This window comes from Ptychodera flava, chromosome 7, assembly GCF_041260155.1.
Source record: "Ptychodera flava strain L36383 chromosome 7, AS_Pfla_20210202, whole genome shotgun sequence".
NCBI lineage: Eukaryota > Metazoa > Hemichordata > Enteropneusta > Ptychoderidae > Ptychodera > Ptychodera flava.
This window is the reverse complement of record NC_091934.1, coordinates 39,402,562-39,430,389: the sequence shown is the minus strand read 5'-3', so window position 1 is coordinate 39,430,389 and position 27,828 is coordinate 39,402,562. Positions and strand designations below refer to the sequence as shown.

The following is a 27,828-nucleotide window of genomic DNA, read 5'->3' as shown; positions in this document are numbered from 1 at the left end:
ATGTTAGAATTTTTTACATTCGAAGAAAGACAGACAATGAGAGCATTATCAAAGAATACTGGATGAAGCTGGACAAAAAAGTAAAGTGGCTGCTCAGCCATCTGAATAAGAAGAAACACGGCAAGCTAGCCTTTAATTAAGCACCCTGAACAGATCACAAAGGGCTGAGAATCCATGCTTATGAGAGCAGCAGCTTCCGATTTCAGTCAAGCAAAGTCATGCTCTCTTTCGGCTCCAATATGTTGAAGTTGTCTGGGTAGCCCTCGACATTGATCAGAGAAAACGTTTTGCCCTTCACTTCCTTTGTTTTGAGCACCTTTTCAACCCCATAGATGTCGTATTTGCAAACCGTCACCTTCTGCAGCTCATCCTCATAAAACTTACCTAGAACGTCTTTGCATTTCAGACCAGTGATTTTGTAAACAGAGGCCTCAAGTCGCAAAGGACCCTAGAGACAGTTCTGGAGTAGATCTCCTCTGTCCAGTTCAGCAGGTACACTTTGGTGAAGACACTCTTTTATTTCAAAAGGTGTACTCCCCCCCCCCTGTGTAACTTCAGCTTTGCCCTTTGGCTGTGAACTCTTGCCCATATAGGGCTTGAAAGGCTATTTAGTCGTTCATGGCTGTCACGTCCTGTGGCTTCATAATGACCCTGCCTTACTGGAGTCCTTGTAACTCACACCAGCTCGGGCAAGACATCGACCCAGATGTGCATGTTTTTGTGGGTGAAGCAATTTCACATCAGCTCTTTCAAATCATATTCAAGCGTTTCCGGTGCTGGCCTTGCCACTGTATGTGTGTGGTACCAGTGGATGTCTTGCACACCTACCTAGTCTTACTTTTTTTCTGTTTGTGAATCCACGCGCTTTTTCTGTCTGCAGCTGCCTGGGCATTTTGCCACTCTTGCTGATGATACTTTTGAGTGCCAAAAGAGTGTCTTTGGCTGTCTTTGTTTTGATGAGCCCGGCTCATGCCCGAAGAGCTGCCGCACCCAAAGGAACACTCTGTTAGGTCATAATAGATCTCCCTGAGGATTTGTACGGCCTCCAGCACAATCTCTCCGTTGTTCTGGACGTATGTTTACAGACTCTAGACAAGATAAGCAAGGGAAATCATTGAAGTCGACAAGCCGGCCCTCCTGATTCGTAATCCATAGTATAGCTTGTACTGTATAGGTTGCTACTCGGTTTGCAGAGCACTGTGAGGGGGTTACTAATGCCATAGACTGTCTTCTCAAAGACTCGAAGATTTTTTAGATTTCATCCATTTTGAGGATTTGCAGATACTCTTTTGGAGAGGTACAGGCATCTACCAACAGCTCTTCAGCAATAGCCGGCCTCACCGCATAATTGTTAGTTAAAGTAATTGTGTCGCAGTGGATCATGTTCTCCTCGACATTGAGAAACTCCGCCCTCATGTTTTTAGCCACAATCATCTTTTTATGCCAAGCAAGGCTGGGAAATTCTTGCCGGTGATAAAGTCGATATTCAACTCTCTTGCCATATCTAGGTAGACTTTGCCTGTGGGCTTTATTTTTTGGAAGACAGTCTTGCCTGACAGCCCGATGCTCTCGGTTTTGGTATCGATGTTGTAGGCCAAAGGGTAATAATGATTAACCTCTTGCAGCTCAGCAGATACTCGAGGTAATCCTCGAAGTTACCTCCAGGTCTGCCGTCAAGATGGCCTTAAAGGCATGATAAACCACTATCGAATCTTCTACATGCTTTTGATAAGCCTGAACTGTCTATCAAATCCAATCTTTTCAGGCATACCAGGCTCTGGTTGGCGATGGTAAATTATTTTGGTTCAATGTACCTCATTATTTGCCATAGGGTTTTATTGTACCATGAGTTACATAGAGTTCACTGAATTTAGTGTGTGTATTAGACACCAAGATTAGACGCATGCGAGTCAAGTTTTTGAGTGTGTAATATATGTTAATATATTCATGAAGTGATGTATCATTGTATTGCGCATGTGCAGAATAAAGTAGACTCTCCTTATGATTGAGATTAATGAACAACCACCCCTGTGTCCTTTTATACAATACGTAGTAGATATACTACAGAGTGAAGTTACAAGTTCACCACTCTTGTTTTATATTTCAAATGATCGTGCTTACGTATATTTACAAACAATTTTAATTTTTATATAATCTATTTAAAGTGTAATACAAGGAATTCAATGAAACGATTTATTGGACATATTATGAATAATAAAAAAAGCGATGCATAATTATAAACTGCTCTTGGCCCGTGGGCAGGCAATTCTTTAGGGAAAAACTAAAACGAAGGCAGAAGGAAAGGGGAAGGGGGAATACGAGGGGTTACGACATTTTCTATGTAAGTAGATAAAATTTGATAACACTCTGCAAAAATAAATATTGCCCTGACTTTGATAAAAATGCGCACAAATGAAATATTATCCTCACGCTTAGGGGACTTATGTTAGAAAAAGAAGGACGGGGCGGAGCTTTGTGCACAATGCAAATATACAGCCACTAGCACGAACCTGATTTGGCCTATATCCAACACTGATACCAGAAAGGGGATATGATATTCACTGTGTTAGTAGAGATCACTTTAATAAAAATATTATGTAATATGAAAGATCGACATTACGCTTAAAGTACTTATCCTATTGGCCGAAGGGGAGAGTTGTGAGGTTGTGTATGTTGCAAAACATACAAATACTAGCATCATACTGGTCGGGGCCCATTACAGTCCATGATGCCACGAAGGGGGACATGATATTCTCAGTATCAGTAGAGAAGACATTGATAACAAAATTCAAAAATGAAATATTGTGCACATACTTAAGGGACTTATCTTATGGGACGAAGGGGGAGGGCTGAGCGTAATGTGTAATATACAGGCACCACCACGATGGTGAAGATGGGACTTATAACTTTAAATTATGCCATGAAGGGGACATAATATTCCCAAAGTCAGTAGCGAATAGTTTGATAGAAACATGCAAAGTTAAATTAATGTTCTCACGCTTAAGAGATTTATATTATAGGACGAAGGGCTTAGTGTATAATGTGTAATATACAGGCACCACCACAATGCTGAAGGCAGGGCCTATAACTATACATTATGCCATGAAGGGGACATGATAAGACAATGTCTGTGAGAAAAGGTTAATAAAAACATACAAAAGAGAAAATATTGTACTCATGCTTAACGGACTTAAGTTATAGGACGGAAGGGGCGGGGCTACATACAATGCAATATGTACAAGCACTAGCACCATACAGATCGTGGGACCTATAACCATCACTGATGCCATGAGAGGGAAATGATCATTACTGTATTAGTAGAGAACATTTTGATAACAAGATTCGAAAACGTAATATTGTCCTCTGACGTAAGAGACAATGCACGATATACAAGCGCCAGAAGAAGGAGAGCAATTAACTTCTATCTATGCCATGAAGAACATGATATTAAAAGTTAGATTGCGTTGATGACAATAGGCAAAAACGATTATTGTACTCAAACTTCAAAGATTTATGTTATTAAACACATGACGAGGGCTATGTGCACAATGCAGTATATACAAGCAAGACTTTAGGTTGCAAATGACTTGCAGCTATAATCTGAGGAATAAGATGGTATATGCAGTGTTATTAGAGATCACTACGTGAAAAATACAGAATGCCGAAGTATGGTTTTTACGATTCTGGGAGATATATTCTTGGAAAAAGGTGTCACCTTCTCTATGTTTTCATAAATAGGATCGTGTACAGTGACCTAAATGAAGGAACTTATAAATTTTGTGTATGCGCATACAAAGTTTTACATTTAACATTATATGTACTTAATATTAATAACAGTCACAACAAATTGCCTACTTTCAAACTATCACATTGTTCACCATGTTGTGGCCTCTCGTTCAGTAAAAATACCGATTTACACATAGTGCATGCATGTAATACACAGTTATGCATTAGTTTATACGGACATCAGATTAATGTGTGTTTTCGTGCTCTATTATGGAGACTAGCTACAGTACTCTTACTTTTTTAATAAGATTACGCTGCTATTTATGCTATAGTCCCCAAACAATACTATGTGGCTTCATACCTTGCGATATTTACATTAGCTACATCAAATATATTCACAAGTACATCGCATACACTTATAATACACTGGTGAATTGTTGAAATTCAGTGAAACGAAACTAACATGATACCCTAACTTCTCTGTATGAGCAACATTTAATCTCCTACGCATATGATAACTTCCCTGTATATATTTTGCATGACAAACAGACAAATTGCTTTTCAGCATAAGGTCGTTATTACTACGATTGAATTATTTCCTCAGGACCTATTTATAATTCTAGGCTATTCTCCTACACGAAATAGCTCCGTCAGTATCGTGTACATATCGCGTAATTTATTGGTTGTGGTATTTGCCCTTGGATTTAGATTATGGCTTAAAAATATGATCATATTGACGTATTACTAGCGTCGAAACCCAGCTTCTAACTGTAATACTGTCAATAATGTCATACAGTCTTCCCGTGATGACACTATATGCATTCAAAATGGTGTGTATCCCACAATCATAACATTTGGCTGTCGAATCTTGTCATTACTTACAACAAGTTCTCATTCAGTTTGATCATAGGACAACCCTGCAACTAACTCGTTATCAATGAATCTCGTTATCAATGTCTCCTCTACTGACAATGACAATAACATGTCCCCCTTCCTGGCATCACCGAAAGTTGTAGGCCCCTTCTTTACTATGGTGGTTGTGCCTATATATTATACATTATACACTAAGCACCCCTCGTCCTATAACGTAACTCCCTTTAGCCTGAGGAAAATAATTCATTTTTGAATCTTGTAATTAATATGTCCTCAGCTGACACTGACAATATCATGTCCCTCTTCGTGGCATAATTTAAAATTATTGGCCTAGTCTTCAGCATAGTTATGGTGCCTGTATATTATACATTATACACAAAGCCCTCCATTTTATCCTCTAACATAAGTCTCTTATGCCTGGGGACAATAATTAAATTGTGTATGTTTATATCACACTGCTCGCTACTGACACTGTGAATATCATGTCCCCTCTCGTGACATCAGTGAAAGTTATAGACCCTATCGTTAGTATTGTGTTGGTTCCCGTATATTATACATTATACACAAAGCCCCCCCCCCTTTCGTCCTGTAAGATAAGTCACTTAAGCATGAAGACAATATTTTTTTTGCATATGTTATTAAAATGTTCTCTACTGACACTGATTATACCATATCCCCCTTCTTTGCATAAGTAAAAGTTATAAGCTCATCTTTAGTATGGTGGTGGTGCCTGTATATTATACCTGTAGATTGTCCTATAACATAGGTTCCTTAAGCCTGAGGACAATATTCATTTTCAAATTTGTTATCAAGGTATACTCTACTGACACTTTGAATATAATGTCCCCTTCGTGGCATGAGTGATAGTTACAGACTGTCCTTCAGTAGTCTACTAGTTCTTGTATATTATGAATTGTACACGAAGCTCTCCCCCTCGTCCTACACATAAATTCCTTAAGCCTGAGTTCAATACTTTGTTTTCGCATATTGTTATCAAAGTGTCTTCTACTAAAAATAACATTGAGAATATCATGTCCCTCTTCATGGCACGAGTAAAAGTTATAGGTCCCGTCTTTAGTATGGTGGTGCTGCCTGTAAAATTATATATTGTGTACAAGGCCTTCCCCTTCGTCCTATAAAATAACTCCTTAAGCCTGGAGGCAATAATTCATTTTTTAATCTTGTAGTCAATATGTTCTCAACTGACACTGACAATATCATGTCCCCGTTCGTTTTGACCAGTTGACGATATATATGCACGAGCGATAGCGAGTGCATATATGAAGTAACTGGTCAAAATCGAGTGGTATACCGTCGCTGGGTGTGATTTATTGCTATTATATTTACAACAGTGTATTGAAATTCTGCCGTAAAATGTCATTAACGGGGTTAGCTCAAGTGGAGAGCTCGCGCGTATGCCAGCCGTAGTATATCGCCAATATACCACGGTTCTTTTCGCGTCTCGACCAATCAGATCGCTGCATTTGCATAATATACATTACACACAAAGCCCTCCATTTCATCCACTAACATGAGTCTCTTATGCCTGGGGACAATAATTTAATTTTGCATGTTTGTATCAAACTGTTCGCTTCTCACAATGTAATATCATGTCCCCTTTCGTGGCATCAATGGAAGTTATAGACCCCATCATTAGTAGTGTGTTGGTGCTCGTATATTATACATTATACACAAAGCCCTCCCCCTTTCTTCCTATAAGATAAGTCCCTTTAGGATGAGGACAATATTTTCTTTTACATATTGTTATCAAAATGTTCTCTAAGGACTTGAAAAATACACAAGCAGAACTGAAAACATCTTGTTTGGATCTGAAGAACGAATTCACTGATGTTAAAAGAAATGTCCAATCAATGCGGTCAGAAATAAATGAACTGAAAGAAGAAAATCGTGTTACTGGATATGATCTGGCTGCCGTTTCACAAAAGCTCGATGAAATATCTGAAAGACTGGATAGTCTCGAAGATGACACAGATAGACTTGAGTCCTTCTCTAGAAGAGACAATATCAGATTGTATGGTATACAAGAAGAACAAGGTGAGAGTTTCGATCAGTGTAAGAGTAAAGTGGTCGATATCCTGAATGAAAACGTGAAAAGCAAGGTATGGAATGATAGGGATGTCGTCCGGGGGCACCGAGTATCAGTACATTGGAAAGACCAGTCGCGTCCGATTGTCGTCAAGTTCCTTCATTTTTCCGATAAACTGCTTGCACTGAAGGAAAGGCCGATATTGAGAGACTCGGGTATCGGTATCGGAAACGACCTGACAAAGCGCCAACGAAAAACACTATCGGAACTGAGAAAGCAAGGTAAGCGCGGTTATTACAAGAACGGTAAACTGAAAATTGAAGACAGACAGACAAGTGAAAACGAAAGAACTGTACAGGACGGTACAACTACGAACAGAAATACAGAACGCGAACGTCGACAAACTCGATCACAGAGTAGGATGCATGGCACTGCACGAAAAGACTGAGGACTCGGCCAAGGCCCAGGTATAGATTCAGTATCTTTTTTAACATGGAATATACAAGGTTTAAAAAACAAATTTCCGTCTTTTGATTTTGCTAATTATATACTGAACTATGATGTCATTCCTTCATAGAAACATGGTCCGTAAATGCATCTCAGTTTGACTGTAATTTTCCTGGTTTCACTGTCTTTAACAGAGTGCGAAAAAGAATCACCGATCATGGTCGTTATCCAGGGTGTTTGCACAGTAATACGTAACATATACGTAATTATTTCAACAATTTATTTCAAAGTAATGTATCTGTTAACGATGACATTTCCCTTTCTGATGTACTAGATAGTATGATAAGCTCTGTAGATGACATTGTAAACCACGAATCAGAGTTAAATTGGGACTTCTTAAATAGTCCTATTACAAATGATGAAATTGAAAGGGCTATCAAAAATTGAGAAATGGCAAATCAGCTGGTCCTGACTTGCTGTTGGGAGAATTTTTTAAATCCACAAGTCATTTTTCGACACCATATTTGAATATCCTTTTCAATAGATTATTTGATGCTGGTATCTTCCCAAAAGATTGGTCTAAGGCAATCATTGTACCTTTTCATAAAAGTGGTTCATCTAACTCTCCTGACAATTACAGAGGGATTTCTTTATTGAGCATTTTTAGTAAGATTTTCACTTCGATTTTGAATAATCGTCTTACATTTTGGGCAGATGCACTTGAAAATATAGATGAAACACAAGCAGGTTTTCGACATGGGTATTCAACAGTAAATAACATTTTTATTTTGCAGTCAGTCATCCAAAAATATTTATCGAGGAAACGTGGTAAGTTTTATTGTGCCTTTGTTGATTTTGCAAAAGCATTTGACACTGTTGAACGTCAGAGACTTTGGTTCATACTTTGAAAGGTGGTATTAATGGAAAAATGTTTAAAATTTTGAATGCCATGTATAATGACGTTAAATCTTGTGTGAGAATCAATTGTAATTTTACTGAATATTTTAACTGCCCGGTCGGAGTTCGACAGGGATGTATGCTCAGCCCATTTCTGTTTTCCTTTTTCATAAATGAATTGACACATGATGTACAGAATAGTGGTCAGCGTGGTATACAACTTTCTCCTGCTTTAACTGAAATATTATGTTTATTATTCGCAGATGACGTGTACTTTTTTTGACACTGTAATTGGTCTGCAGCGCCTTTTGAATTCTTTGCATTCCTATTGTAAAAAATGGAAAATGACGGTAAACTTAAAGAAGACCAAAGTAGTGGTATTTAAAGCTGGTGGTTACCTTGCAAAACAGAAAAATGGTTTTATAATGGAGAAAAAGTTAACGTTGTGTCGTATTATAAGTATTTGGGTATTCTGTTTTCCTGTAGGTTGCAGTGGACAATGTCCACAAAAAACACTTGCACAACAAGCAAGAAAAGTACTAATGGGTATTATTAGAGCGAGTAACAAGACAGGTCGTTTTACATATGATACTTTTTTCAAGATTTTTGATTCAATGGTGTTGCCAATACTGACCTATGGCTCAGAAGTATGGGGTTATGCAAAATATGATTATCTTGAAAGAATCCAGTATTTGGCATGTAGGAGTTTTCTTGGTGTTTCAGGTAATACCCAAATGTTGCAGTGTTGGGCGAGTGTGGCAGATTTCCAGTTTCCTTGTATACAGCCAAAAAATGTGTTAAATATTGGTGTAAACTTTTAAAAATGCCAGAAAACCGCTATCCAAGGAAGTCTTATGAAATGCTTTATCACATTGCTAAATCTGGTGTCAGGTCGAAACCCACATGGATACACCACGTCAAAAACTTACTGTGTCTCTGTAATTTGCAAGAAGTATGGGAGCAACAAGAAGTTCCCGATGAGAATAGCTTCATATGTACCTTTGTAGAGAACTTAAAGAGTTATTTGCATGACCATTGGTACAATGAAATTTGTAGCCTTGATAAACTTTCTTGTTATGGAGAACTTAAGTGTTCACTTACACCAGAAAAATATATTTCCGTCGTCAAAATTAATGTACACATGTCTATGTTAGCTCGATTGAGATGCTCTTCTCACTATTTACGTATTGAGACTGACAGAAAATTGAAAAATGATGCAAATGAAAGAGTATGTTTGCTATGTGATAGTAACGAAGTCGAAAATGAATACCATTTTGTTTTACTTTGTACTTTTTTTGATAACTTGAGGATGAAGTATATTCCTCGTTATTATTTCACTCCACAACAGAAAGAAAATTTATTTCTCTGATGACATCTGATGATCCAAATATAATGCAACGTCTAGCCTCTTTCACTTTTCACGCTATGAAAGTGAGAAAGGAGATAAATGATAATCATTTTTCTGAGTGTTTGTAATTATTATTTTCCTGTCATTTTTTTGTATATTGATGCTAACTATGATAAGTATGCTGGGCCGATGGCCTAGAACTACTGAATAAGACAACAATAATATACTATCAAAATGTTCTCTACTGACAGTGATAATATCATGTCCCCCTTCGTTGCATAAGTAAAAGTTATAAGCCACCTCTTTAGTATGGTGGTGGTGCCTGTATATTATACTTGTATATTGTCCTATAACATAGGTTCCTTAAGCCTGAGGACAATATTTCATTTTCAAATCTTGTTATCAAGGTATACTCTACTGACACTTTGAATAAAATGTCCCCCTTCGTGGCATGAGTGATAGTTACAGGCTCCCCTTCACTTTTCTACTAGTTCTTGTATATTATGAATTGTACACGAAGCTCTACCCTTCGTCCTATAACATAAGTTCCTTAAGCCCGAGTTCAATACTTTGTTTTCGCATATTGTTATCAAAGTGTCTTCTACTAACACTGAGAATATCATGTCCCTCTTCGTGGCATGAGTAAAACAGTTATAGGCCCCGTCGTTAGTATGGTGGTGGTGCCTGTAAAATTATAAATTGTGCACACGCCACCCCCCTCGTCCTATAACATAAGTTCCTTAAGGAGAACGCACCTCGGGGACAGACATTCGGACTCTCAAACTTTTACAATTTTCTTCTGATATACACATGTGGGGTTCATTTTAAAGCTCTTGGTGAAAGAAACTTTTCACCGTCTTAGTTTTTCCAAATTCGAATTTTTTTATTTTTCTCCATAGAGTTAACACAGAGATGGCGGCCATTTTGAATTTCTAATATCGGTAAATCTTGGGTAATTTGTTTCTCTAGTACCAAAATTTGCACGGTGACCCCCTATTTTTATTCTTGATTTTGAAAGAGAATGATTGAAAGATTCCTTGAGGAAAGTTAGAGCAAAAGTTTAAGTCTTTCACGTTCGAGGTGCATATTACCTTAAGCCTGAGTACAATACTTTGTTTTCGCATATTATTATCAACGTGTTTCTACTAACACTTGGAATATCATGTCCCCCTTTGTGGCAACAGTGAAAGTTATAGGCCCCGTCTTTAGTATGGTGGTGGTGCCTGTATATTGCACATTATACACAAAGCCCTCCCTCTTCGTCCTATAATATAAGTTCAGTTAGCTTGACGACAATATTTCGTTTTTTTTCCTCATTATTATTAAACCGTTTTCTTCTATCAACTTCATCGTCTGTCCCCTACATGGCATCAGTGATAGTTATAGGCCCTGACTCAGCATCGCACGAGTGCTTGTATATATTGTAATGTACATAAAGCCGCCTCCCAACTTCTCCCAATAACATAAGTTCCTTAAGCGTAAGGACAATATTTCATTTTTGTATATCGTTATCAGAGTGTTTTCTTCTATTACTGTGAATAACATGTTCATCTTCACGGCATCAGTGATAGTTATAGGGCCCATAAATATGGCGCTAGTGCTTGTATATATTGGATTGCACATAAAGCCCCCGCCTTATCCACAAACATAAGTCCCTTAAGCATGTGGATAATATTTCATTTTTTCATATTTTTATCAAAGTCGGGACGACATTTTATTTTTGCATGGTGTAATCAGGTTTTATCTACCAAGAACGTGTATATCATAATCCACTGTATTCCCCCTTCCACTTTGGCTGACATTTCACGTATCTTGTGACTGTCCAAATTTGCATATGAAGTCACGCGTTTAGCTAAACTAGCCTGGAGTCAGCCTCTGCCTTGATTCAGCAGAAACTGCTAACAAAGCTGTTATTGCAAAAGGTGTTCATGCAGAGTTTTTCAGCGGGCGAGCAAATTTCAAAACTAAATAGCGGGCGGGGAGAAAAAGTCGATATTTACTGTGGGTGGGGAAGAAATTTCATTATTTCCAGTGGATGGGGAGAACATTTTTACAGTGGGTAAGGGAAAACACGTAGACGGAGGCGAAAGCCATAGTTGACAGGACTTGAGGGGAGATTAAGCATCTAACTTAGAGGGGAGCAATGTTCCAAGGTATACTACTAGCAAGGTTTTTCATTGATCTTGGGTGCCTAGTGGGCATCTAGTGGACAATGGGGAAGTACGGTAGAGGGAGAGGGCAGTGGGAAGCTTGTATTGTTGTGGGGAGCGGGGAGCGGGCAGACCATCGATATTAGAGGGCAGTGCCTGGGCATCGCAATTCAGTGGCAGCTCACATTTTTCATGTATGCGAGTGGGAGGGCAGTTTATGAACAGCTCTACTTTACCTCCAAATTTTAGGTCAAGGTTAAAAATTGGTATATCAGCCTTCAAAGCATGTTTTCAAATGATTTTGCAAATTGATGAAATTTACCAGTTGGCGGAACCTGATTCAGCTAGGGCAAACTAGTGAGTCCACACCCCTTTACTTAAAGTAGCCAAATTCAAAGATGTGTTCTTATTTCTTTGAATTATAACCCAGTTTGAATGTGTAGCTTGATACATGGGATTACAGGTCTTCCATTTGATCTTTCAAAGACATGCAGTTCTTCATTGCTTTCTAAGCTTCTAGGACTATATTTGTGACAGTTTCTTGTGAGCAATATGTTTTCGTCTCTTTGGAGGAGCTCTTTTCTGCCGAATTAGAGCATAATTAGTGGCCTGCCCTCTAGTCCTGTGTGGTCAATGGGGAGGAACAAAATGCAAGAGCACACGTGATTGTCCAAAAATTGTCTAAACTTTAATGCGTAAGAAATAGAAGAATTTGACAACCAGCTCCGTACCACCTGCCTCTGTGAAAATGTGTCAGAGTGGGTAGAGGTGGTTGGGAGAGAAATGTCTGAACAGTGAAAACTTTATAAAATAATCGCAATCATACCAATCCATAATCCAATAAAACTAGGTCAAAATTTGTAAGACAATAGTTGTAAACATAAACACAAAACAGCACAGAACAGACAGTAAATAGACGGTACAAACAAAGTCAAATTCATGAAAGAAAGATATATGGACCTCTGGCCAAAAGACCAAGAAGTGATGTCAGGTGTTTCGAAAATAGTAAGCGCATCCTGCCCACATGTGGCACCCGCCATATATCAATCTGTAAGTCAGATAGGTAGTGGTCACTAACTAAGGCCCAATGTCACCGATGCCATCAGTGATCATTTGTCGAAGAGAGATATTGTATTTATCTACCAGCTTGCGATACCTGCCAAAAAAGCATTTGAATGTAGAGACAAGTCTTGCTCTGGTGTAACCTTGATTTAACAGTTTGAAAGAGAGATGGCCATGTCTCTCTACAAAATCACCATATGAACTGCATGCTCTTGCATATCGTATAAGCTGGGAAATGTATACCCCATAAGCAGGTGAGAGTGGAATATTACTGATGAGGTGTGGAAATTAATTATACTAAAGTTGAAATCATCTCTCTTGTCATATAGCCTAGTAGAAAGGTGACCATTGGAGTCAAATTCAAGTAAAATGTCCAGATATGAAGCAGAAGAGGCCGTTTCTGTAGTTTCTTTAATCTCCAATTCTGGAGGATAAATCATAGCGAGATATTTACTGAATTCAGTGTTATTCAATGAAATAACATCGTCTATGTATCTAAATGTTAGGTTGAAAGTACGAGCTACAGAGACCTTTTTCTGCTTGATAAGGTTCTGGATAATGAGAACAGAAATAAGTCGGCAAGTAAGGGAGCACAGTTAGTGCCCATGGGAATTCCTATACACTGTTGGAAAATGTGTCCTCCAAATTCAACAAATATGTTGTCAATGAGGAAATCAAGCATACTGATAATGTCTTTCTCGGTATAAAACACTTTAGCATTAGTTGTATTTTTAACAAAATATGTAGAATTATACCTAATACCACATATTTGTAACGGCGTGAACCGTTTTTAGAAAATGCTTGGTGAATGTTTTTCAAGCGTTCTTAATTTATCATGTGGTATTGTGGTATACAGTGTGGAAAAATCGAAAGTTTTAATAGATGTTATTTTTGAAACAGATCTTGATTTCAAATTTTCCTAGAGTTCCTTCGAATTTTTTAATATCCACATTTGATTTATACCACTCCGAGAAAAGACAACATCACAGTATGATTGAAGTCCCCGTTTAACAGTACAAAGAACAGAAGTCAGTATCTTCGATAACTCTGTTGTTGAACATTTTGAAGATCCTGCAATAAACCTAGCTTTGTAAGGTGTTTTGTGGAGCTTTGGTATCCAGTATAAGCTAGGCAACTTATTATGGTCATCCTTTGTTGTAATATTAAAATTATCCATGAATGACTTATGGTTTGCCAAAATTTCAGATTTGTTGAACATTGATTGTCTGTAAGTGGAGTTGGTTGAGGTCTTAGTTACACCAAGTTCGTCTATAAGACATTCAAAATAATACTTCTTACAGACAATACAATGTTATTGGCAGCTTTATCAGCAGGGACGACAACATATTTGTCATGGATATCATTCAAACACTTAACAGCATCAGGATCTTTAAATACAGAATAGGGTCTTCTGCAAACATGTGATCTTAGTCGACCAATACGGCCACGCACTATTTTCCTCACAGATTTGACCAATTCTGACAGTGTGTCCAACTCTACATCCTCCCTTTTAGCCCATTTCCTGGCATAATCTTCAACTGAGTCCATAATGATCTTAAAATTATGGTTCCAGTTGATCCTGCGAGGTTCTCCGAACTTGGGTCCACAAGATAATATCTTACGAAGGTGGTGATGTTCAACCAAGTTCAGATCACCAGTGATGACATGGCCAACTGGAGTATATTTGAAGGGAGATGTAGAGCAGTCACAGGATGCTGGTGTTTGAAGGAATTCATCAATTTTTAAGTACTGCAATGCCTTATTGTAATTGAATATTTTATTGGAGATTGTCTTGGTGTATTGATATGACAGAATAGGTACAGACTGGTTCTTAAAGTATACAGGTATAGTTGATGTAACCTTTTTGTTGTGTAGTATATTGCTGATATTAATGGCATCAATTCCTTTGTTAGTAAATGGAAGATGTATGAAATGACGACGATCATCAGTCATAGGTTCAGCACGAACAGGCTTGTATAGTCTGTATAGTGCAATGTCAGCAATAATACTAACCAGTCTGTACGGTTGTTTGTTCGGATCTGTCAAAGACAATCCCAATGCATAGACATGCAACCTTCTCAAGTCTTGATGGAAAGAGCAAATAATGAAGTACGAATGTGATGGAGACCTAAAGGCTTCTGCAATAAAAGAAGCAGTTCATGAAATTTGTCATGGCAATTGGATGTAGCTGATGTATCCAATTTAGGCCGATGGTAACGCCTATGTCCATGACTACGTCTTCTACGGACAGAAGACTCAAATAGGCCCATCACATTCACTTCTGAACAACCAGGACTTGAGAGATTGCCTATATCTTTGATGTTGTCATTACAACCATAAGGCATTGCGGTACCTAACTGTCTAATCCAGTGGTATTCTCTCTGTCTACGGAATGGTGAACTAAGTGTGGGGCTGTTGGTTGGATGGTATATTTTTTCAAGAATACGGACACGCATAGACAAAGTGGAGTGATCGTCCTGGTTAAAATGCTTATAAAGTTGCACATCCAAAGATCGATTCACTCCACTGCGATGTCCGTTCATTCTAGATCGTAAGCTGTTTCCTGTTTCACCAACATAAATGAGCCCGCACAATGAACACTCAATTCCATAGATTACGTTTTTTGTTGTGCAATTCAGAGGTTCCAGACATTTGGTAGAATAGGTCTTACCTGTCAAACTACTACTGAACTGTTCTGTAGTGATGAGCATACTACAGGTTTTGCAGTTCAGTGAAAACGTCCCATGTGATCTGCAGACGCGGGAAAGTCACTATTGGCCTAGAGGGGCCCCCAATTATACCCAAGTGATTGGGCGCAAATTAGTGGCCTGCCTTCTAGTCCTGTGTGGTCAATGGGAAGGAACAAAATGCAAGAGCATAAGTGATTGGCGGAACTTGTCAAAACTTTAATGCGTAAGAAATAGAAGAATTTGACAACCAGCTCCAAACCGCCAAAGCAAGTGTGCAAATGCAGTGTGAGAGTCCTAGTGACGAAATAGTACAAGGCATTCAGTAGCATTGTAAACAGGAATGATAAAGAATCAGACGATGTAAGCAAAACACATCGATATGAACGTCACCTGTGTTAATAAATGTCTGTGACATGCTAATCTAAGTATGGCAATTGTTAAACAAATGGGCCCTCATAAGGGAAGTGACTGAACGGTGTTGTTCAGGTGGTATTGTGAGGTAACGGAGGTAGGCCGTAGATTTCCAGTCACCGTGAAGTTTGATAAGTTCGCCGGAACCCCTGTCTCAAATGCAAATGAGGCCCCCCACGGCGGAAGCTATGTCCAGAGTACAAGTGTGGATCATAGTTTGTGACAGCCAGTAAAGAACGTAGAGAAGAAACGAAACTGGCATGGGTGAGGGGTACCATAACCCTTGCCTGGGGTAAATGAAGGCAGGAGCATCCGGTGGTGCTGGGATTGAAGTGCACATCCTGTGAAAGGCACTCACCGGCATAACACTGATCCAGTTACGCTAGCAACCGGAATAGCACGAACTCGATCATGAAACTGGTTTGTTTTTGACCACTTTGAGAGGACAGTCATCCAAAATCGGAAAAGGTAATGTCGCGACGGCATAAATGCTTTTGTGGACAAAAGGTGGATTTGGATGGACTACTAACTTTGATTTGCGAAAGAACGTGAAGAAGCCTAGTAAAAAGGTTGCCCATAACACGACGTGGTAGGGTGAGGAAAAATCCAAGTGCTTGTGAAAAGCCAGTAAAAGGAGTTATAGGGAGTTTTTCAGTACAGGGGCGTGAATGTAGACAACGTATCCCTGGAAGGGTTGGTTTAAGCTGGAAACTGTCAAAGGCAGGGCAATTAATGCCTAACAAGGAGTGGAGTTTAGCCGCCCCATTTAAATAGTTCTTCAGGGATTGTACTGAAGTCAGACACTGCATGAAAACCCAATAATTCAGATAAATTCACATTAATGAGTTGCCTGTATTATAGTGTAATACACGTGAATTCACATGAATCCACATGAATACAGGCTTGCTGAATACAAAAAATGGATTCTTGACTGTATTCATCTGTATATGCACTCTTCAGCTAAAATACAGGCAATAATCCATGTTAATACAGTAAGTATTATAGGTTTTTTATGCAGTGAGAGAGTGTGCTAAGAATGTGACAAAAGCAGAAAGTGTATGTGCCGTAGTGGGTATGGGAGGGATCCCGAAAAAGTAACAAAACAGCAGATAGGCACGCCATTGTGCCTTGAGATTTACAATGGTCCCTGAAGCATAGGCCGATGCTTGGGTGATTGACATTTTGTACTGAAGTGCTGACCACTGGGAACCAGTGGAGAAAACAAGCATACAATGACGATAAGAATGATTACAAATCGTAGTGAAAGTCTACGAAAAAAAGAGTCTGGTACATCAATGGCTTACACAGAAGTAAGACTTGTCAAATTTTCAAAGGCTGCTCTGTGATGGGCCGAGAGATGCCATCTGCTTAAATGGTCGGCAATTCTATTGTCCTGACCTAGTATATGGACAGCCCTTAATTTCAACGCTGTTGAGTGCTGCAACATGCCAAAGCTCACATAAAAAACGAAGAATACGAAGGTCTCGAGAACGCCCTGATTAATGACTTGAACAGTTGTAAGATTATCACAAAGAAGTTGTATGCGTAGCCCCTGCCATGCAGAGGCCCACAGCTTACATGCTACTAGTACGGTTAACAATTCTAATGCATTGATGTGCATGTTATCCTCTAAAATTTGCTGTGGGAAGATTCTATGAATATACAAGCCTTGAAATATGCCCCACAACCTGTGAGACAGGAGTCTGTCGAAAATACTGCATCTGGTGCAGACAACCTGTGGTGTGGAATGACCAATACCCCATTGTATAATGGCAGAAATGTTCTCCACCATGTTAGATCTGCATAAAATTGCTCATCTAAGTAAATACGAGGTGAATTGTGCTGTGTTCTGAGTAACTGTAACATTCGAGATAAGAAAACTCTGCCTGAGCGAACACATATGGATACAGCATTTAGTTTTCAAGCAAGGATTGGAATCGTTGTTTCTTTACAAAACTGTAAACTGACTGATGCCAGTCATCTAATTCTAAAAGTAAAGTGGACAACTTGTTTGTTGGAATAGACATAGTCATCAATATAGAATTAAACTCTATGCCTAAGAAAACAAACAGGTAGTTTGGGGAACTGCTTTGTCCTCTGCTTCTTCAAAGCCAAGTTGTGATAACAGTCTTCCGAGAGTTGCGAAGGCCACTGAAGCTCTGTGGGGAACGTCTGACCCTCCAAAATTGTCAAGATAATTGATACCTGTGTATACTGATTCTCTAAACAAATACGTGACTGCGTTGGTAGTGCGCTGGCATGCTAAAGCGCTGATCGGAGACCAAATGGAAAGATGATATCAAAATAAAATAGACCGTTCCATGAATAGCCGAGTAAATGGTAATATTTTGGGTCGATGTAAATTTGGCGATACACCCTGCGTAAGTCGCGTTTGAACATTAGACATCCTTTCCCTTTAGTTTGAATAAGTTTGATGAACTGATCCACCGAAGGGTAAGAGAGTTTAAATGGTGCGCCATCATAAAAATCTGATGGTATACCGTCGTTGACAGAGCAAGTTGCTGGGAAGCTCAAGTCCATGACAACTCTGCAACATGTAGAGTCTTTCTTTGGAACAGTCTGGAGTGGTGACAAAAGAAAGCGTTCTGGGAAAGGGTTCTCCGTGAATGGGCCGGCGGTGGCAAGGGCAGCAGTTTCCGTTGCAATAAAATGTTCCACATCTGAAGCGAACTGTGCTGCTGAAGAGTGGTTACGGATATTGAAAACTGGCAAAGTCTCTGCAATGTAGCCGACTGGCCAGCCAAATTGAAGGTAATCACAAATTATCGCGTCTCCAAAATTAGCGAGTAAGGATCTCCACAAGGGAATGTTGAATTTTGACGGAACTGGAAAACGTAGTCCATGGCAATTCGGTAGTCCTGAAGTAAACACTACTTTATGGATGTCACAAATGTAGTTGGACAAAATATTGGGTGTAAGGGACCCAACAGGCCGTAAAGTCGAAGGTACTTGTAAGGTAATTTGTGTAGCTGTTCTACAACCGATAACGTCTGATGCAGTTACAGAGTCCGACGTAGAAGAGACATATATCCCTGAGTTATGTGAAGAAATTGCATTATGGTGCCCTGTTGGAAGGGTCCAGGAGGTCGGACGTTGCATAATGGCGACGGAAGCCGCGGCAGGTCAATCGTCAGCAGTGACAATGTACGACGTGTTTTTCTTGGTCCCCACTTGACAGTCCTTGCTGGAGTGATGCTCTACGGCATTATTCATTTTGTGTGATGTGACGACGGAAGCACTTTTCACCCCATTCACACGTCTGAAATTGTACGTGTAACAAATATCACTTTTCTTCTCTATGGATTTCTTCAGTGGAGGTTTCGTGTGCCTGTTTGACTGATTTCAATGTGTCCGGTGACAGTAGTTCTTTCTCATATCCATCGAAAGAGTTGGGCCAGTTGAGTTCACTGCACTGAACTCGATGTTCTCGAGAACCATGCCGTGGAAGTTCAGCATATCATTCCAGTCGTGCTTATGTGCTAATCTATCAAATTCTGGAGATGTAACAAACGGAAACTACGTTCAGCTGGAGGGATAGATAAATGAGTCGAGTTGCTAATTTCTAGTTCCCCGCGTACGAGTTGAGGCACTGTGAGGTTTGTCAAACTTGGGGACCCCCCTTTTTCCCTGGGGAGACGTAAGTGTGGCCATTTCACTCTGGATTCATCCACTGTTCCCGGAGCTTGGACGTCTCTCGGGGATTTGGTGGTCTTACCTGGTGTACTTTGGTTGATGGTGGATAACCATGTGGCGGGCGAGGTGGAGCGCGGGTCTGCTGATAATGTTGCCGGTGCGGTTGGTACTGTTGAGATGCCAAATGCTGACTCGACCACTCGAGAAAGTTGTTCGTCTACGGCATTGTTGGCAGTTGGATGTCGGCGAAGTTTATCCAATGTGACCTGCTGGCTGGGTAGCGAATTCGTGTAAACACTAGACGAGGTCCCCTGGGAATGAGGTTGGTTTGTGTGACTAGTGTCGCTGTTGCTGGTGTTCACATTGGAATCCTCGAGTTGTAGAGTGGAGACTTCTTTTTGTAATTGTTGGATACACTATTCGAGTGTTCGACGTTCTTTTTTCTGCAATAACACTGCTCTCCTCCTGCATCAGTTGTCTCTCTCTTTCCTGTAATTCAGTGAGCTCAGAAGATTTTTTGGGTTGGGGTGGCGTTGCTGAAGCTGGGTTGCTGTCTAGGCTAGGTTGCTTTGCTAACCCAGTACAGTTCGGGCCTGGTTGTAACCAAGATTGACGATGTCCCTTGACAGGTTGTTTACAACCGGAGCATATTGGAGCTCGACGATCTGATGTAGACTGCATGTCTGTATCAGAATGTTCGGGGGAGCATGTAGCGGAGGCAGTGTCAGTATGTGACATGTTGTTGAGCTAATGTAAGGGCAATCAGCCGGACAATGTCTGGAGAAAAGTCTGAACAGTGAAAACTTTACAACGCCATCATAAAAGTGAAAACGCCCCACGTGATCTGCAGACGCGGGAAAGTCATTATTGGCCTAGACGGGGTCCCCAATTATACCCAAGTGATTGGGCGCACATTGGTTGGCTCACAAACAAACTCTACTATGGGAAAACAAGTTAGTCTGGAATAACAAATCTACAACTCGTGCCTCTATCACTTTATACTAGCGAAATGCTTTTGATCAGCTTTGGCAATAGAATGAATTAACAAAACACACAAGCCGCCAAACAAGCTATATAACTCCAGTGTGATTTTCTAGGTAAAACAATAATGACATTCATCTCATACATCCTTTCGCAGGAATAAATTACCTTAAACAAACCTTGAGTAATTTACATGTAAATGCAGTATGGACATCCCACGAAAAAATGGTCAAATTAGTAATAAAACAAGGTCATACTTGGATGAAATCAGATGTAGACAACTATAAGCCGTCAATGTGGCCATAGGGAAATTGTTGTAAAAGAATGAGATTAGAAGCACAAAGTTCGTCATTGCTCTCATCCATTTCAAAACAGCATCCCCTGCAAATGTGGAAACAGAAATTGAGAGTCAGAGATGCAATATGTTTCATCCCAAACAGGAACAGCAGCGCGAACAAAACTTTTAGGGCATACTTTTATATTAAATAACAGTCGCTTTACCCAACTAACTTTGCAAAAGCGATTTTGGAGATGGTTGCATTTGGAACAAACTACTAAAATTGCAGTTTAAATCCTTTGAGTGCAAATACCAGCATCGCATGTGAGAATAAAGACATAAAAGCTAACCATACACATCAGACCAGTAGTTCAGAGAACAGTGATATTTTTAGTCCCCACAGACACCGTCCGGGGGACTTATAGGTTTGGTCATGTCCGTGCGTCCGTCCGTGCATCTGTTTCACGCAGATATCTCAGGACGCCTGGAGCGATTTCGTTCAAACTTGGTACAAGGATTATTACCTTGCCATACATATGCAAGTCGATTTGTTTTACGATCCGATTCAGTACGGCCGTCTGGCGGCCATTTTGTTTGCCGGATTTGATGTTGGTGCGTATGTTAACGCAAATTTCTCAGTGATGCTAGAAGCGATTCCATTTAAACTTGGTACATGGATTACTCTATATGTTATACATATTAACATTAATTTTTGTTTTGATCCGATCTAAAATGGCTGCGTGACGGCCATTTTGTTTCCTATATTTGACGACTGTGCGTTCGTTCACGTAAGTTTCTCAGCGATGCCGGGCGCGATGGCATTGAAAGTTGGTACATATATTAAATCCTATGTCATATATATGCACGCCGATGTTTGTAATGGTTTGATCAAAAATGACTGTGTGACGGCCGTTTATTTTCCTGTATTTGACATCCATCCACAGGGACCCCAGGTATGATCCACAGGGGTTCAAGGATGGTATTAATATTAATGCAGTGTCCATGCATAGGGGCTCATGAATGCAGAATGATTGCCCATGAATGCCCTACAAATGTGGAAACAGACATTGAGAGTCAGAGATGCAGTATCGTGTTAATTAATTGCTAATTTGCATATTTCGTTCCTTTTCCTAATTAGTGGGCTATCTCAAGAAATACTGTTTTAAATGTAACATGTGTAGATATTGATCTGTCAGCATATAATACTATGTGAACACATTAAGGTAGGGATTTTACATGAAATTGATATACAGCTACAATAATGATAAATTATATATCAAAAGAAAGCTCTCTTCAAGACCAATGGATTGCGTTTTGTTTGATGAAAATCGATTCGATACATGCAGAGATATGTCCTGTTGAATATTTGAAAAAAAAAGGTTTCCTATTTAGAAATTATGCCATGGTAGACACCTGTAGTCATCATAATAACCAGGTGACCCCATTTTGAACATTGTTTGAGGAAACTAGAATCGCAATTTCTTGTGCTTTTTGCAATAACTCAAGCATTTCTCACTGAAAATTGATGATTTTTTTGTGGATATTGCTGATGAAATGTAAATGGTTTTTTATTTTTATAAATGAAAAATGTTATTTGGAATGCTTTTTACAAGGTAAACAAATAAACAACACCTGTAAACAATACAATGATACCTGTGACATTGATCACTGTATGCATTATGTAATGTTAACATCTACAGAAATATGATAATCATATTCCATCATATGTTACTTTGCATATATGAAAAAAGTTAATTAGATTTATGTTTACACGGTAAACAATTAAACACCAATACCTGTAAACAATCAAATTATTCCTGTGACATTTTAGAACTTGATATAAATTTAACAAAATATTTTTTTATTTTTTAATTTGAACTTGAAAAAAACTTCGTTCTTAACCCTCTGTCTATGCCGTAAAACAGCAACACGCATTTATAGAATGAACAACTGCAAAAACTGGGTGCAAAATTACGCTGCCCCGGAAATACCATAGACCCTCGAAGCACAGTCGTTTGGTGGGCTATTCAGCTCTGGGACTATTCGCCCCATAGACGAGTGTACAGAAGCGAGAAACACCCCAAGTTGAGGTGTGTTAAAAAATAGTGATGCGATCGGAATAAGTCATGCGGAGAGCCTATCAAAGAGGTATATATTCGATCTCCTTCGAGGGACATTCGAGATCACGGCACAACGCTCATAATGGACGCTAAAATCGCCGGTACGCGTGAGTTTGTAGTCGTGCTGCTTAGCCATTTATCATAGTACAAAAGTGAAAATTTCCCAAAATGAATTTAAAATAATAATCTTCAACACTGCAGTTTCATTTTCTCTGATTATTTGATCTATTTAAGAATTAACACGAAAGTTTAGACAAGACCTGCATCGAACGCGTACGTTCAACACCAATGTCACGTGACCTAAAATCCTTAATTAAGGAGTATCATGTCAAATAATTGCTAATTCACATATTTAATTAACTTTCATAATTATTGTCATATGTCTAATAATGCTGCATCAAATTTAATGAAACATGGTACAAATATTTTCCTTCTAGTAGTCAAATGGCTTGCAAAGGTGTGTAGCAGTTTCTTTATCAATTAATTGCTCATTCGCATATTTAATGCATTTTGGTAATGAGGCTGATATGTCAAGAAATAGTTCAACAAATTTCATGAAACTTGGTACAGATGTTGAGCTCGAATTGTTTTAACAGTGAAAAAGACATTTATCAGTGTCAATTTAATTACTTTGTAATTGCATATGTAATGAACTTTCCTAATTAGAGTGATATATCCACAAATACTGCATTAAATTTGATGAAACTTGGTACAGATTTTGATCTCATAGTGTTGTAAATACAAATCAATGACACTTAGTGGTATCATATATATATATATATATATAATATATAATATATATATATATATATAATATATATATATATATATATATATATATATATATATATATATATATATATATATATATATATATATATATATATATATATATATATATATATATATATATAAATTAAAGGGTAGTATGCATTTAGATAATGGATTTTTGTTTTTGGGTGAATGTCCAAAGTACTGCATCAAACTTTATGAAATATGGTACCGGTGATAATCTGTCAGTGTTAGGATAGGATGCAAAAATGTTTGGCAGCATCCTGTCGATTAACTACTAATTGATTCATTTTAATGACCTTTTGTAATTAGTATGGCAGCTTACAGTAGTCCTCTCAGAGGACTTGTAATTAACCCTTTTCCTGCCAGACAGTATCAATTCCCCATCAGCCAAGTCAGTAAAAAGCGGTTTTGAGCCAAAACACAACGTATTTTCACCCACTTGGCTTGGTCTGTTATAGCATCTTTAGTCCAAAAAAATCAAGTTAACAGTATTAATGTTTTCACAGCTTTCAAATGTGGTGTTATGTTAAAATATACCATATGGAATATGCTGTGTTTCATTAATTTTAACCATTGGTGGTGAAATATGGACTGGCAGGAAAAGAGTTAAAGTACCCATTAACAAGTGGGGACTGTGTCATTGTCATTGACTTGTCACCTGTATTTTTTTCTCCGAGAAGCCGAGAGCTTGATATCGCACTATCATGCCCGTTCTTACTAACTGTTTATATTTGCCCTGAAACTTGTACAAAAATGTTGGAAACGTCAATGGAACTACCATAAAATAATATCATGTAATTCAACACTCCATTACTGCAATTATGATATCGATATCATGTTGAAAAATCCCATATAAGGCCCCCCAAAAAATGAAATGTTTCTGGTCAGCGCGCGCGTCACTTGAACAACAGCGCGTCACCCTTTTTTTCCCTGGTTTGTGGCCGGCGGCTGTGGCAACTACATACTGATTACTATAACATCAAACCAAAATGGCTGAAGAGAAAGAGAAAATCTTTGGGCACATGATCAGTGACTGCATGAACAATTTAAATGTTACTATATTGATAAAATTGTAAAACTCAGTGTTCTCCCAGACCATAGCGGTCCCGCTACGCTTTCGCCTCTCCCCGTACGCTTTGATTCTCCCCGTTCCGCTTTCAAATAGTCCCGCCATCCTTTAGTTCACACGCTTTGCGTAGCTACCAGCTGATGCATGCATTGTCTACACATTAGCGCTCACTGCAACTTTCAATCTGGTGGAAGGTGTGAAGTATGGTATGCATCAGATAAGTTGTCCGTATTTGTTGAGAGGAACGTTAAAACAATAGAAGAATCGGCTGGGTCGTTCACAAATTTTCATTCCAGATCGACTATTACGACCAACAAGACAACTCATCGCGGACAAGTGTTCACAACACAGGCTCTAGAGCCAATGCAGGCGAACCGCTAGCCGCCACTGATACAATTAAAATCTATACAATAAATCTTATTGTATCAGTGGCGGCTAGCGGTTCGCCTGCATTGACTCTAGAGCCTGTGGTTCACAGAGGTAGGCGGTTGTAGCACTAGCAGGGCCTTTGATCACATTCCCATGCTTTGATCAACGAAATGGACCGCAAAGAAACAAGAGTTAACTGGTGAGGTTTATTATGATTGTACAACGATGAGTTTTGTCCTAGTACGATCACGATCGCGATCGAGTTCACAATTGCATAAATTTCAATATGGCGGCGGCCATGTTGGTCGACGGGTTTATAACGTGTTGACATTGATACTGGCGTCGCGTGTGGTGCCACTCCGACACGTCCTCTGAAAGATTTTACACCTGATTTTCGAGGGATTCTAGTCGTACTTAGTTCATGTCTTGTGATCATCTTGTTGGTATTTTTAAAATCAAGAATCGAACGACGATGTCCAGTGGCAGTAGAAGTTAGGGGGGGGGGCGCTTGTTGAAATCTATCCCCGTGATGAAAAATTATTCGCGGTGTTTGTCGTTCAAAATAGATATAAAACTCAATCACATTTGAATTGTGTAAAGCTTAAACTTGTGAATTTTCCTCTTTGTTGGCAAGTTTTGACAATTTATTAGCAATATATGTATTAATGAAACTCCAATCAGACGAACCATTTCTTGCTCTCAAAGTTTCAATCTGAATCTTCTGTTTTTAATTGCAATTGTAATTACAAGACTGTGATGATTTATTCAAGTGTAATAAAGAGTTTCCATGATGTTCAAACTGCACACTTGTGTGTTACCATTGCATTTTGTTGTGAGTGTACATGTATGTGTGGATGCATGTGCAAGCTTACATCCATATGCAAATATAAATTAATGATATGCAAATGATTATGCAAATTAGCCGCTACGCTTTGGCGCTTTAACTGACCCTCCTCCCTCCCTTGAGGAGGAGGAGAAAAAAAAATCCGCGTCGCCGCACCATTTTTTAAGAGAGGCCTGACCAGAAACATTTCTTTTTTTTTTTTTTGGCCTAGATAGGAAATACACCGAAAAAGTGGATATTAAGTGAGTTTGATTTAAATCGTGAGGAAAATTGAAAAGAAATCAAAACTAATAATGAAAGGAAACAGAAATATATTTAAAATTAAAAAATCGTCAAAATAAAATTCTGCATTAAAACAAACAACAAAAACAATTTTCAGGGATTCCGAGTCTCTAGCTTCGTCATCATGCATGATAGCAATGCAGCGTGCTGCGGCGCGCGGGTCCACTGTAACTTGGCTGGGATTGGGGGGGGGGGGCTGTAAGCGAATCCTTGTAATCAGACGGAATACGTTCTCACAACTGAGCTGTTTGCAAAACAGCAGCGATAAAAGTGAAAATTTTACAATGATTTAACAGAAAGGGATATAATTATGTTTTTATCATTCAGATCCTTTAAAATAATACAATAGGATTATGCGAAGAATACCCACTTTTCTAATTGTACAATTATTCTGTCTACGAATTGATAGAAAAATCTTTTTTGATTCGTTTCTCCGAAATAATGTTGGTACCCCAAACTTTGTACCGAACAAATATAAAATTACCACAATGATGTGTTTGTAAAAGTATATTTCATGCCAAATTATATATTTCAATTTATGCAAAATCAATTTACAGTGGAGAAAAACATAACTCTTATCATTCAATGTTTTCTGAAAACATTTAAATGGAAAACTTTGAAAAATGTTGACATTGTATTCGACATGACCGTAATGCAAGTAAACTGTTTATATTCTTTAGATAACTATATTTGTAAAGATACATATTTGTTAGGTCATATTCTATATAATATATATAATATAGTACGTCTGTTTTCTTGATCTTAAAGTTGAGTGTATTTTAACTCCTCCTCGTCATAAAAATAATCTGGTTTTAGCGTTCTGAAATTTTTCAACGCTGAACAAAATCTGTAGGGTTACTCGCCCTTAAATCAAAAGGGAAATTATTCTAATTTTAAAACGAACTGAACTTTTAGTCTGAAAAGCAGACCAAAATCAAAATGAAAACCAAAACGAAAGTAACTTTCAAATGTTCTTAATTCCAGAAGACAATTTAAAGGAAAAGTAGAAGTCCAAATCAACATTAATAAAAATAAAATAAACAGGGTTACAATGGAAATGCAATTTTATATTTAAATACGTATGAAAGCGTGAAGTATAGTCAACGTGAAGATGTTAAAAAGTAAGCAGATTGTACGAGCCCCTCGGCTACCATTTTACAGCTTACTTGATTTTTCCCTCGGGATTATGAAAAGTCCTTCTCAGAACGTTTGATGTCGTTACAAGATTTGAACAAAATGCTTACGACACTGTTCTGAAGATACGGTCAGACAAATCACCAGATAAGATAAATGTACGAATATGCGATCATAAAATTGCATGGTATCAGCGGAAGACGAATGCATGGAAATACTTAGTTATCCATGCAACGTCATAGAATTGAATTTATACTCACTTCTCTGGTCATCTTGTAGATCTTCAGCGTTCCATGCGTGCAAAGAGATTTGTTCGTTGTACCGATGGGTAGTTTAGTCGCTGTAATTATTAAATCGAAAGCTCGCAGAACCGCAATTAATTACCTATGACAAGCTTCAGAGGACAACAATCATGACAGGATCTAATCGATAAGACGACCAAATTTGCGTCACCAGGCGGAGTTGACACAGTACAAACACTCGAGTTGCAGACTGACCAAGTTGTCAAGTAGTATAAAACAATAAATCACATCTTGCGAAATCACATATGCATGCCTTCTAATACATCTCGGTCACGTAAATAGATCGACCGGCAACAGTAAGAGAGGGATAATTTATTGAACGAAATCAGACATACCACAGTGAATGCTGG

General features: G+C 38.7%; 2 protein-coding genes across 2 annotated transcripts in view; both read left to right on the top strand.

Annotated features, from left to right (window-relative positions):
- LOC139137531 (uncharacterized) overlaps nucleotides 1-27,828 on the top strand; it is a 330,561-nt gene that overhangs the window by 293,706 nt on the left and 9,027 nt on the right. The gene's annotated exons all lie outside the window — the stretch shown is intronic.
- LOC139136493 (uncharacterized) lies at nucleotides 6,372-8,533 on the top strand. Its single transcript, XM_070704218.1, has 3 exons — nucleotides 6,372-6,927; nucleotides 7,288-7,355; nucleotides 8,477-8,533. Exons 1-3 carry the CDS (start codon nucleotides 6,372-6,374, stop codon nucleotides 8,531-8,533), a joined length of 681 nt encoding a protein of 226 aa, XP_070560319.1.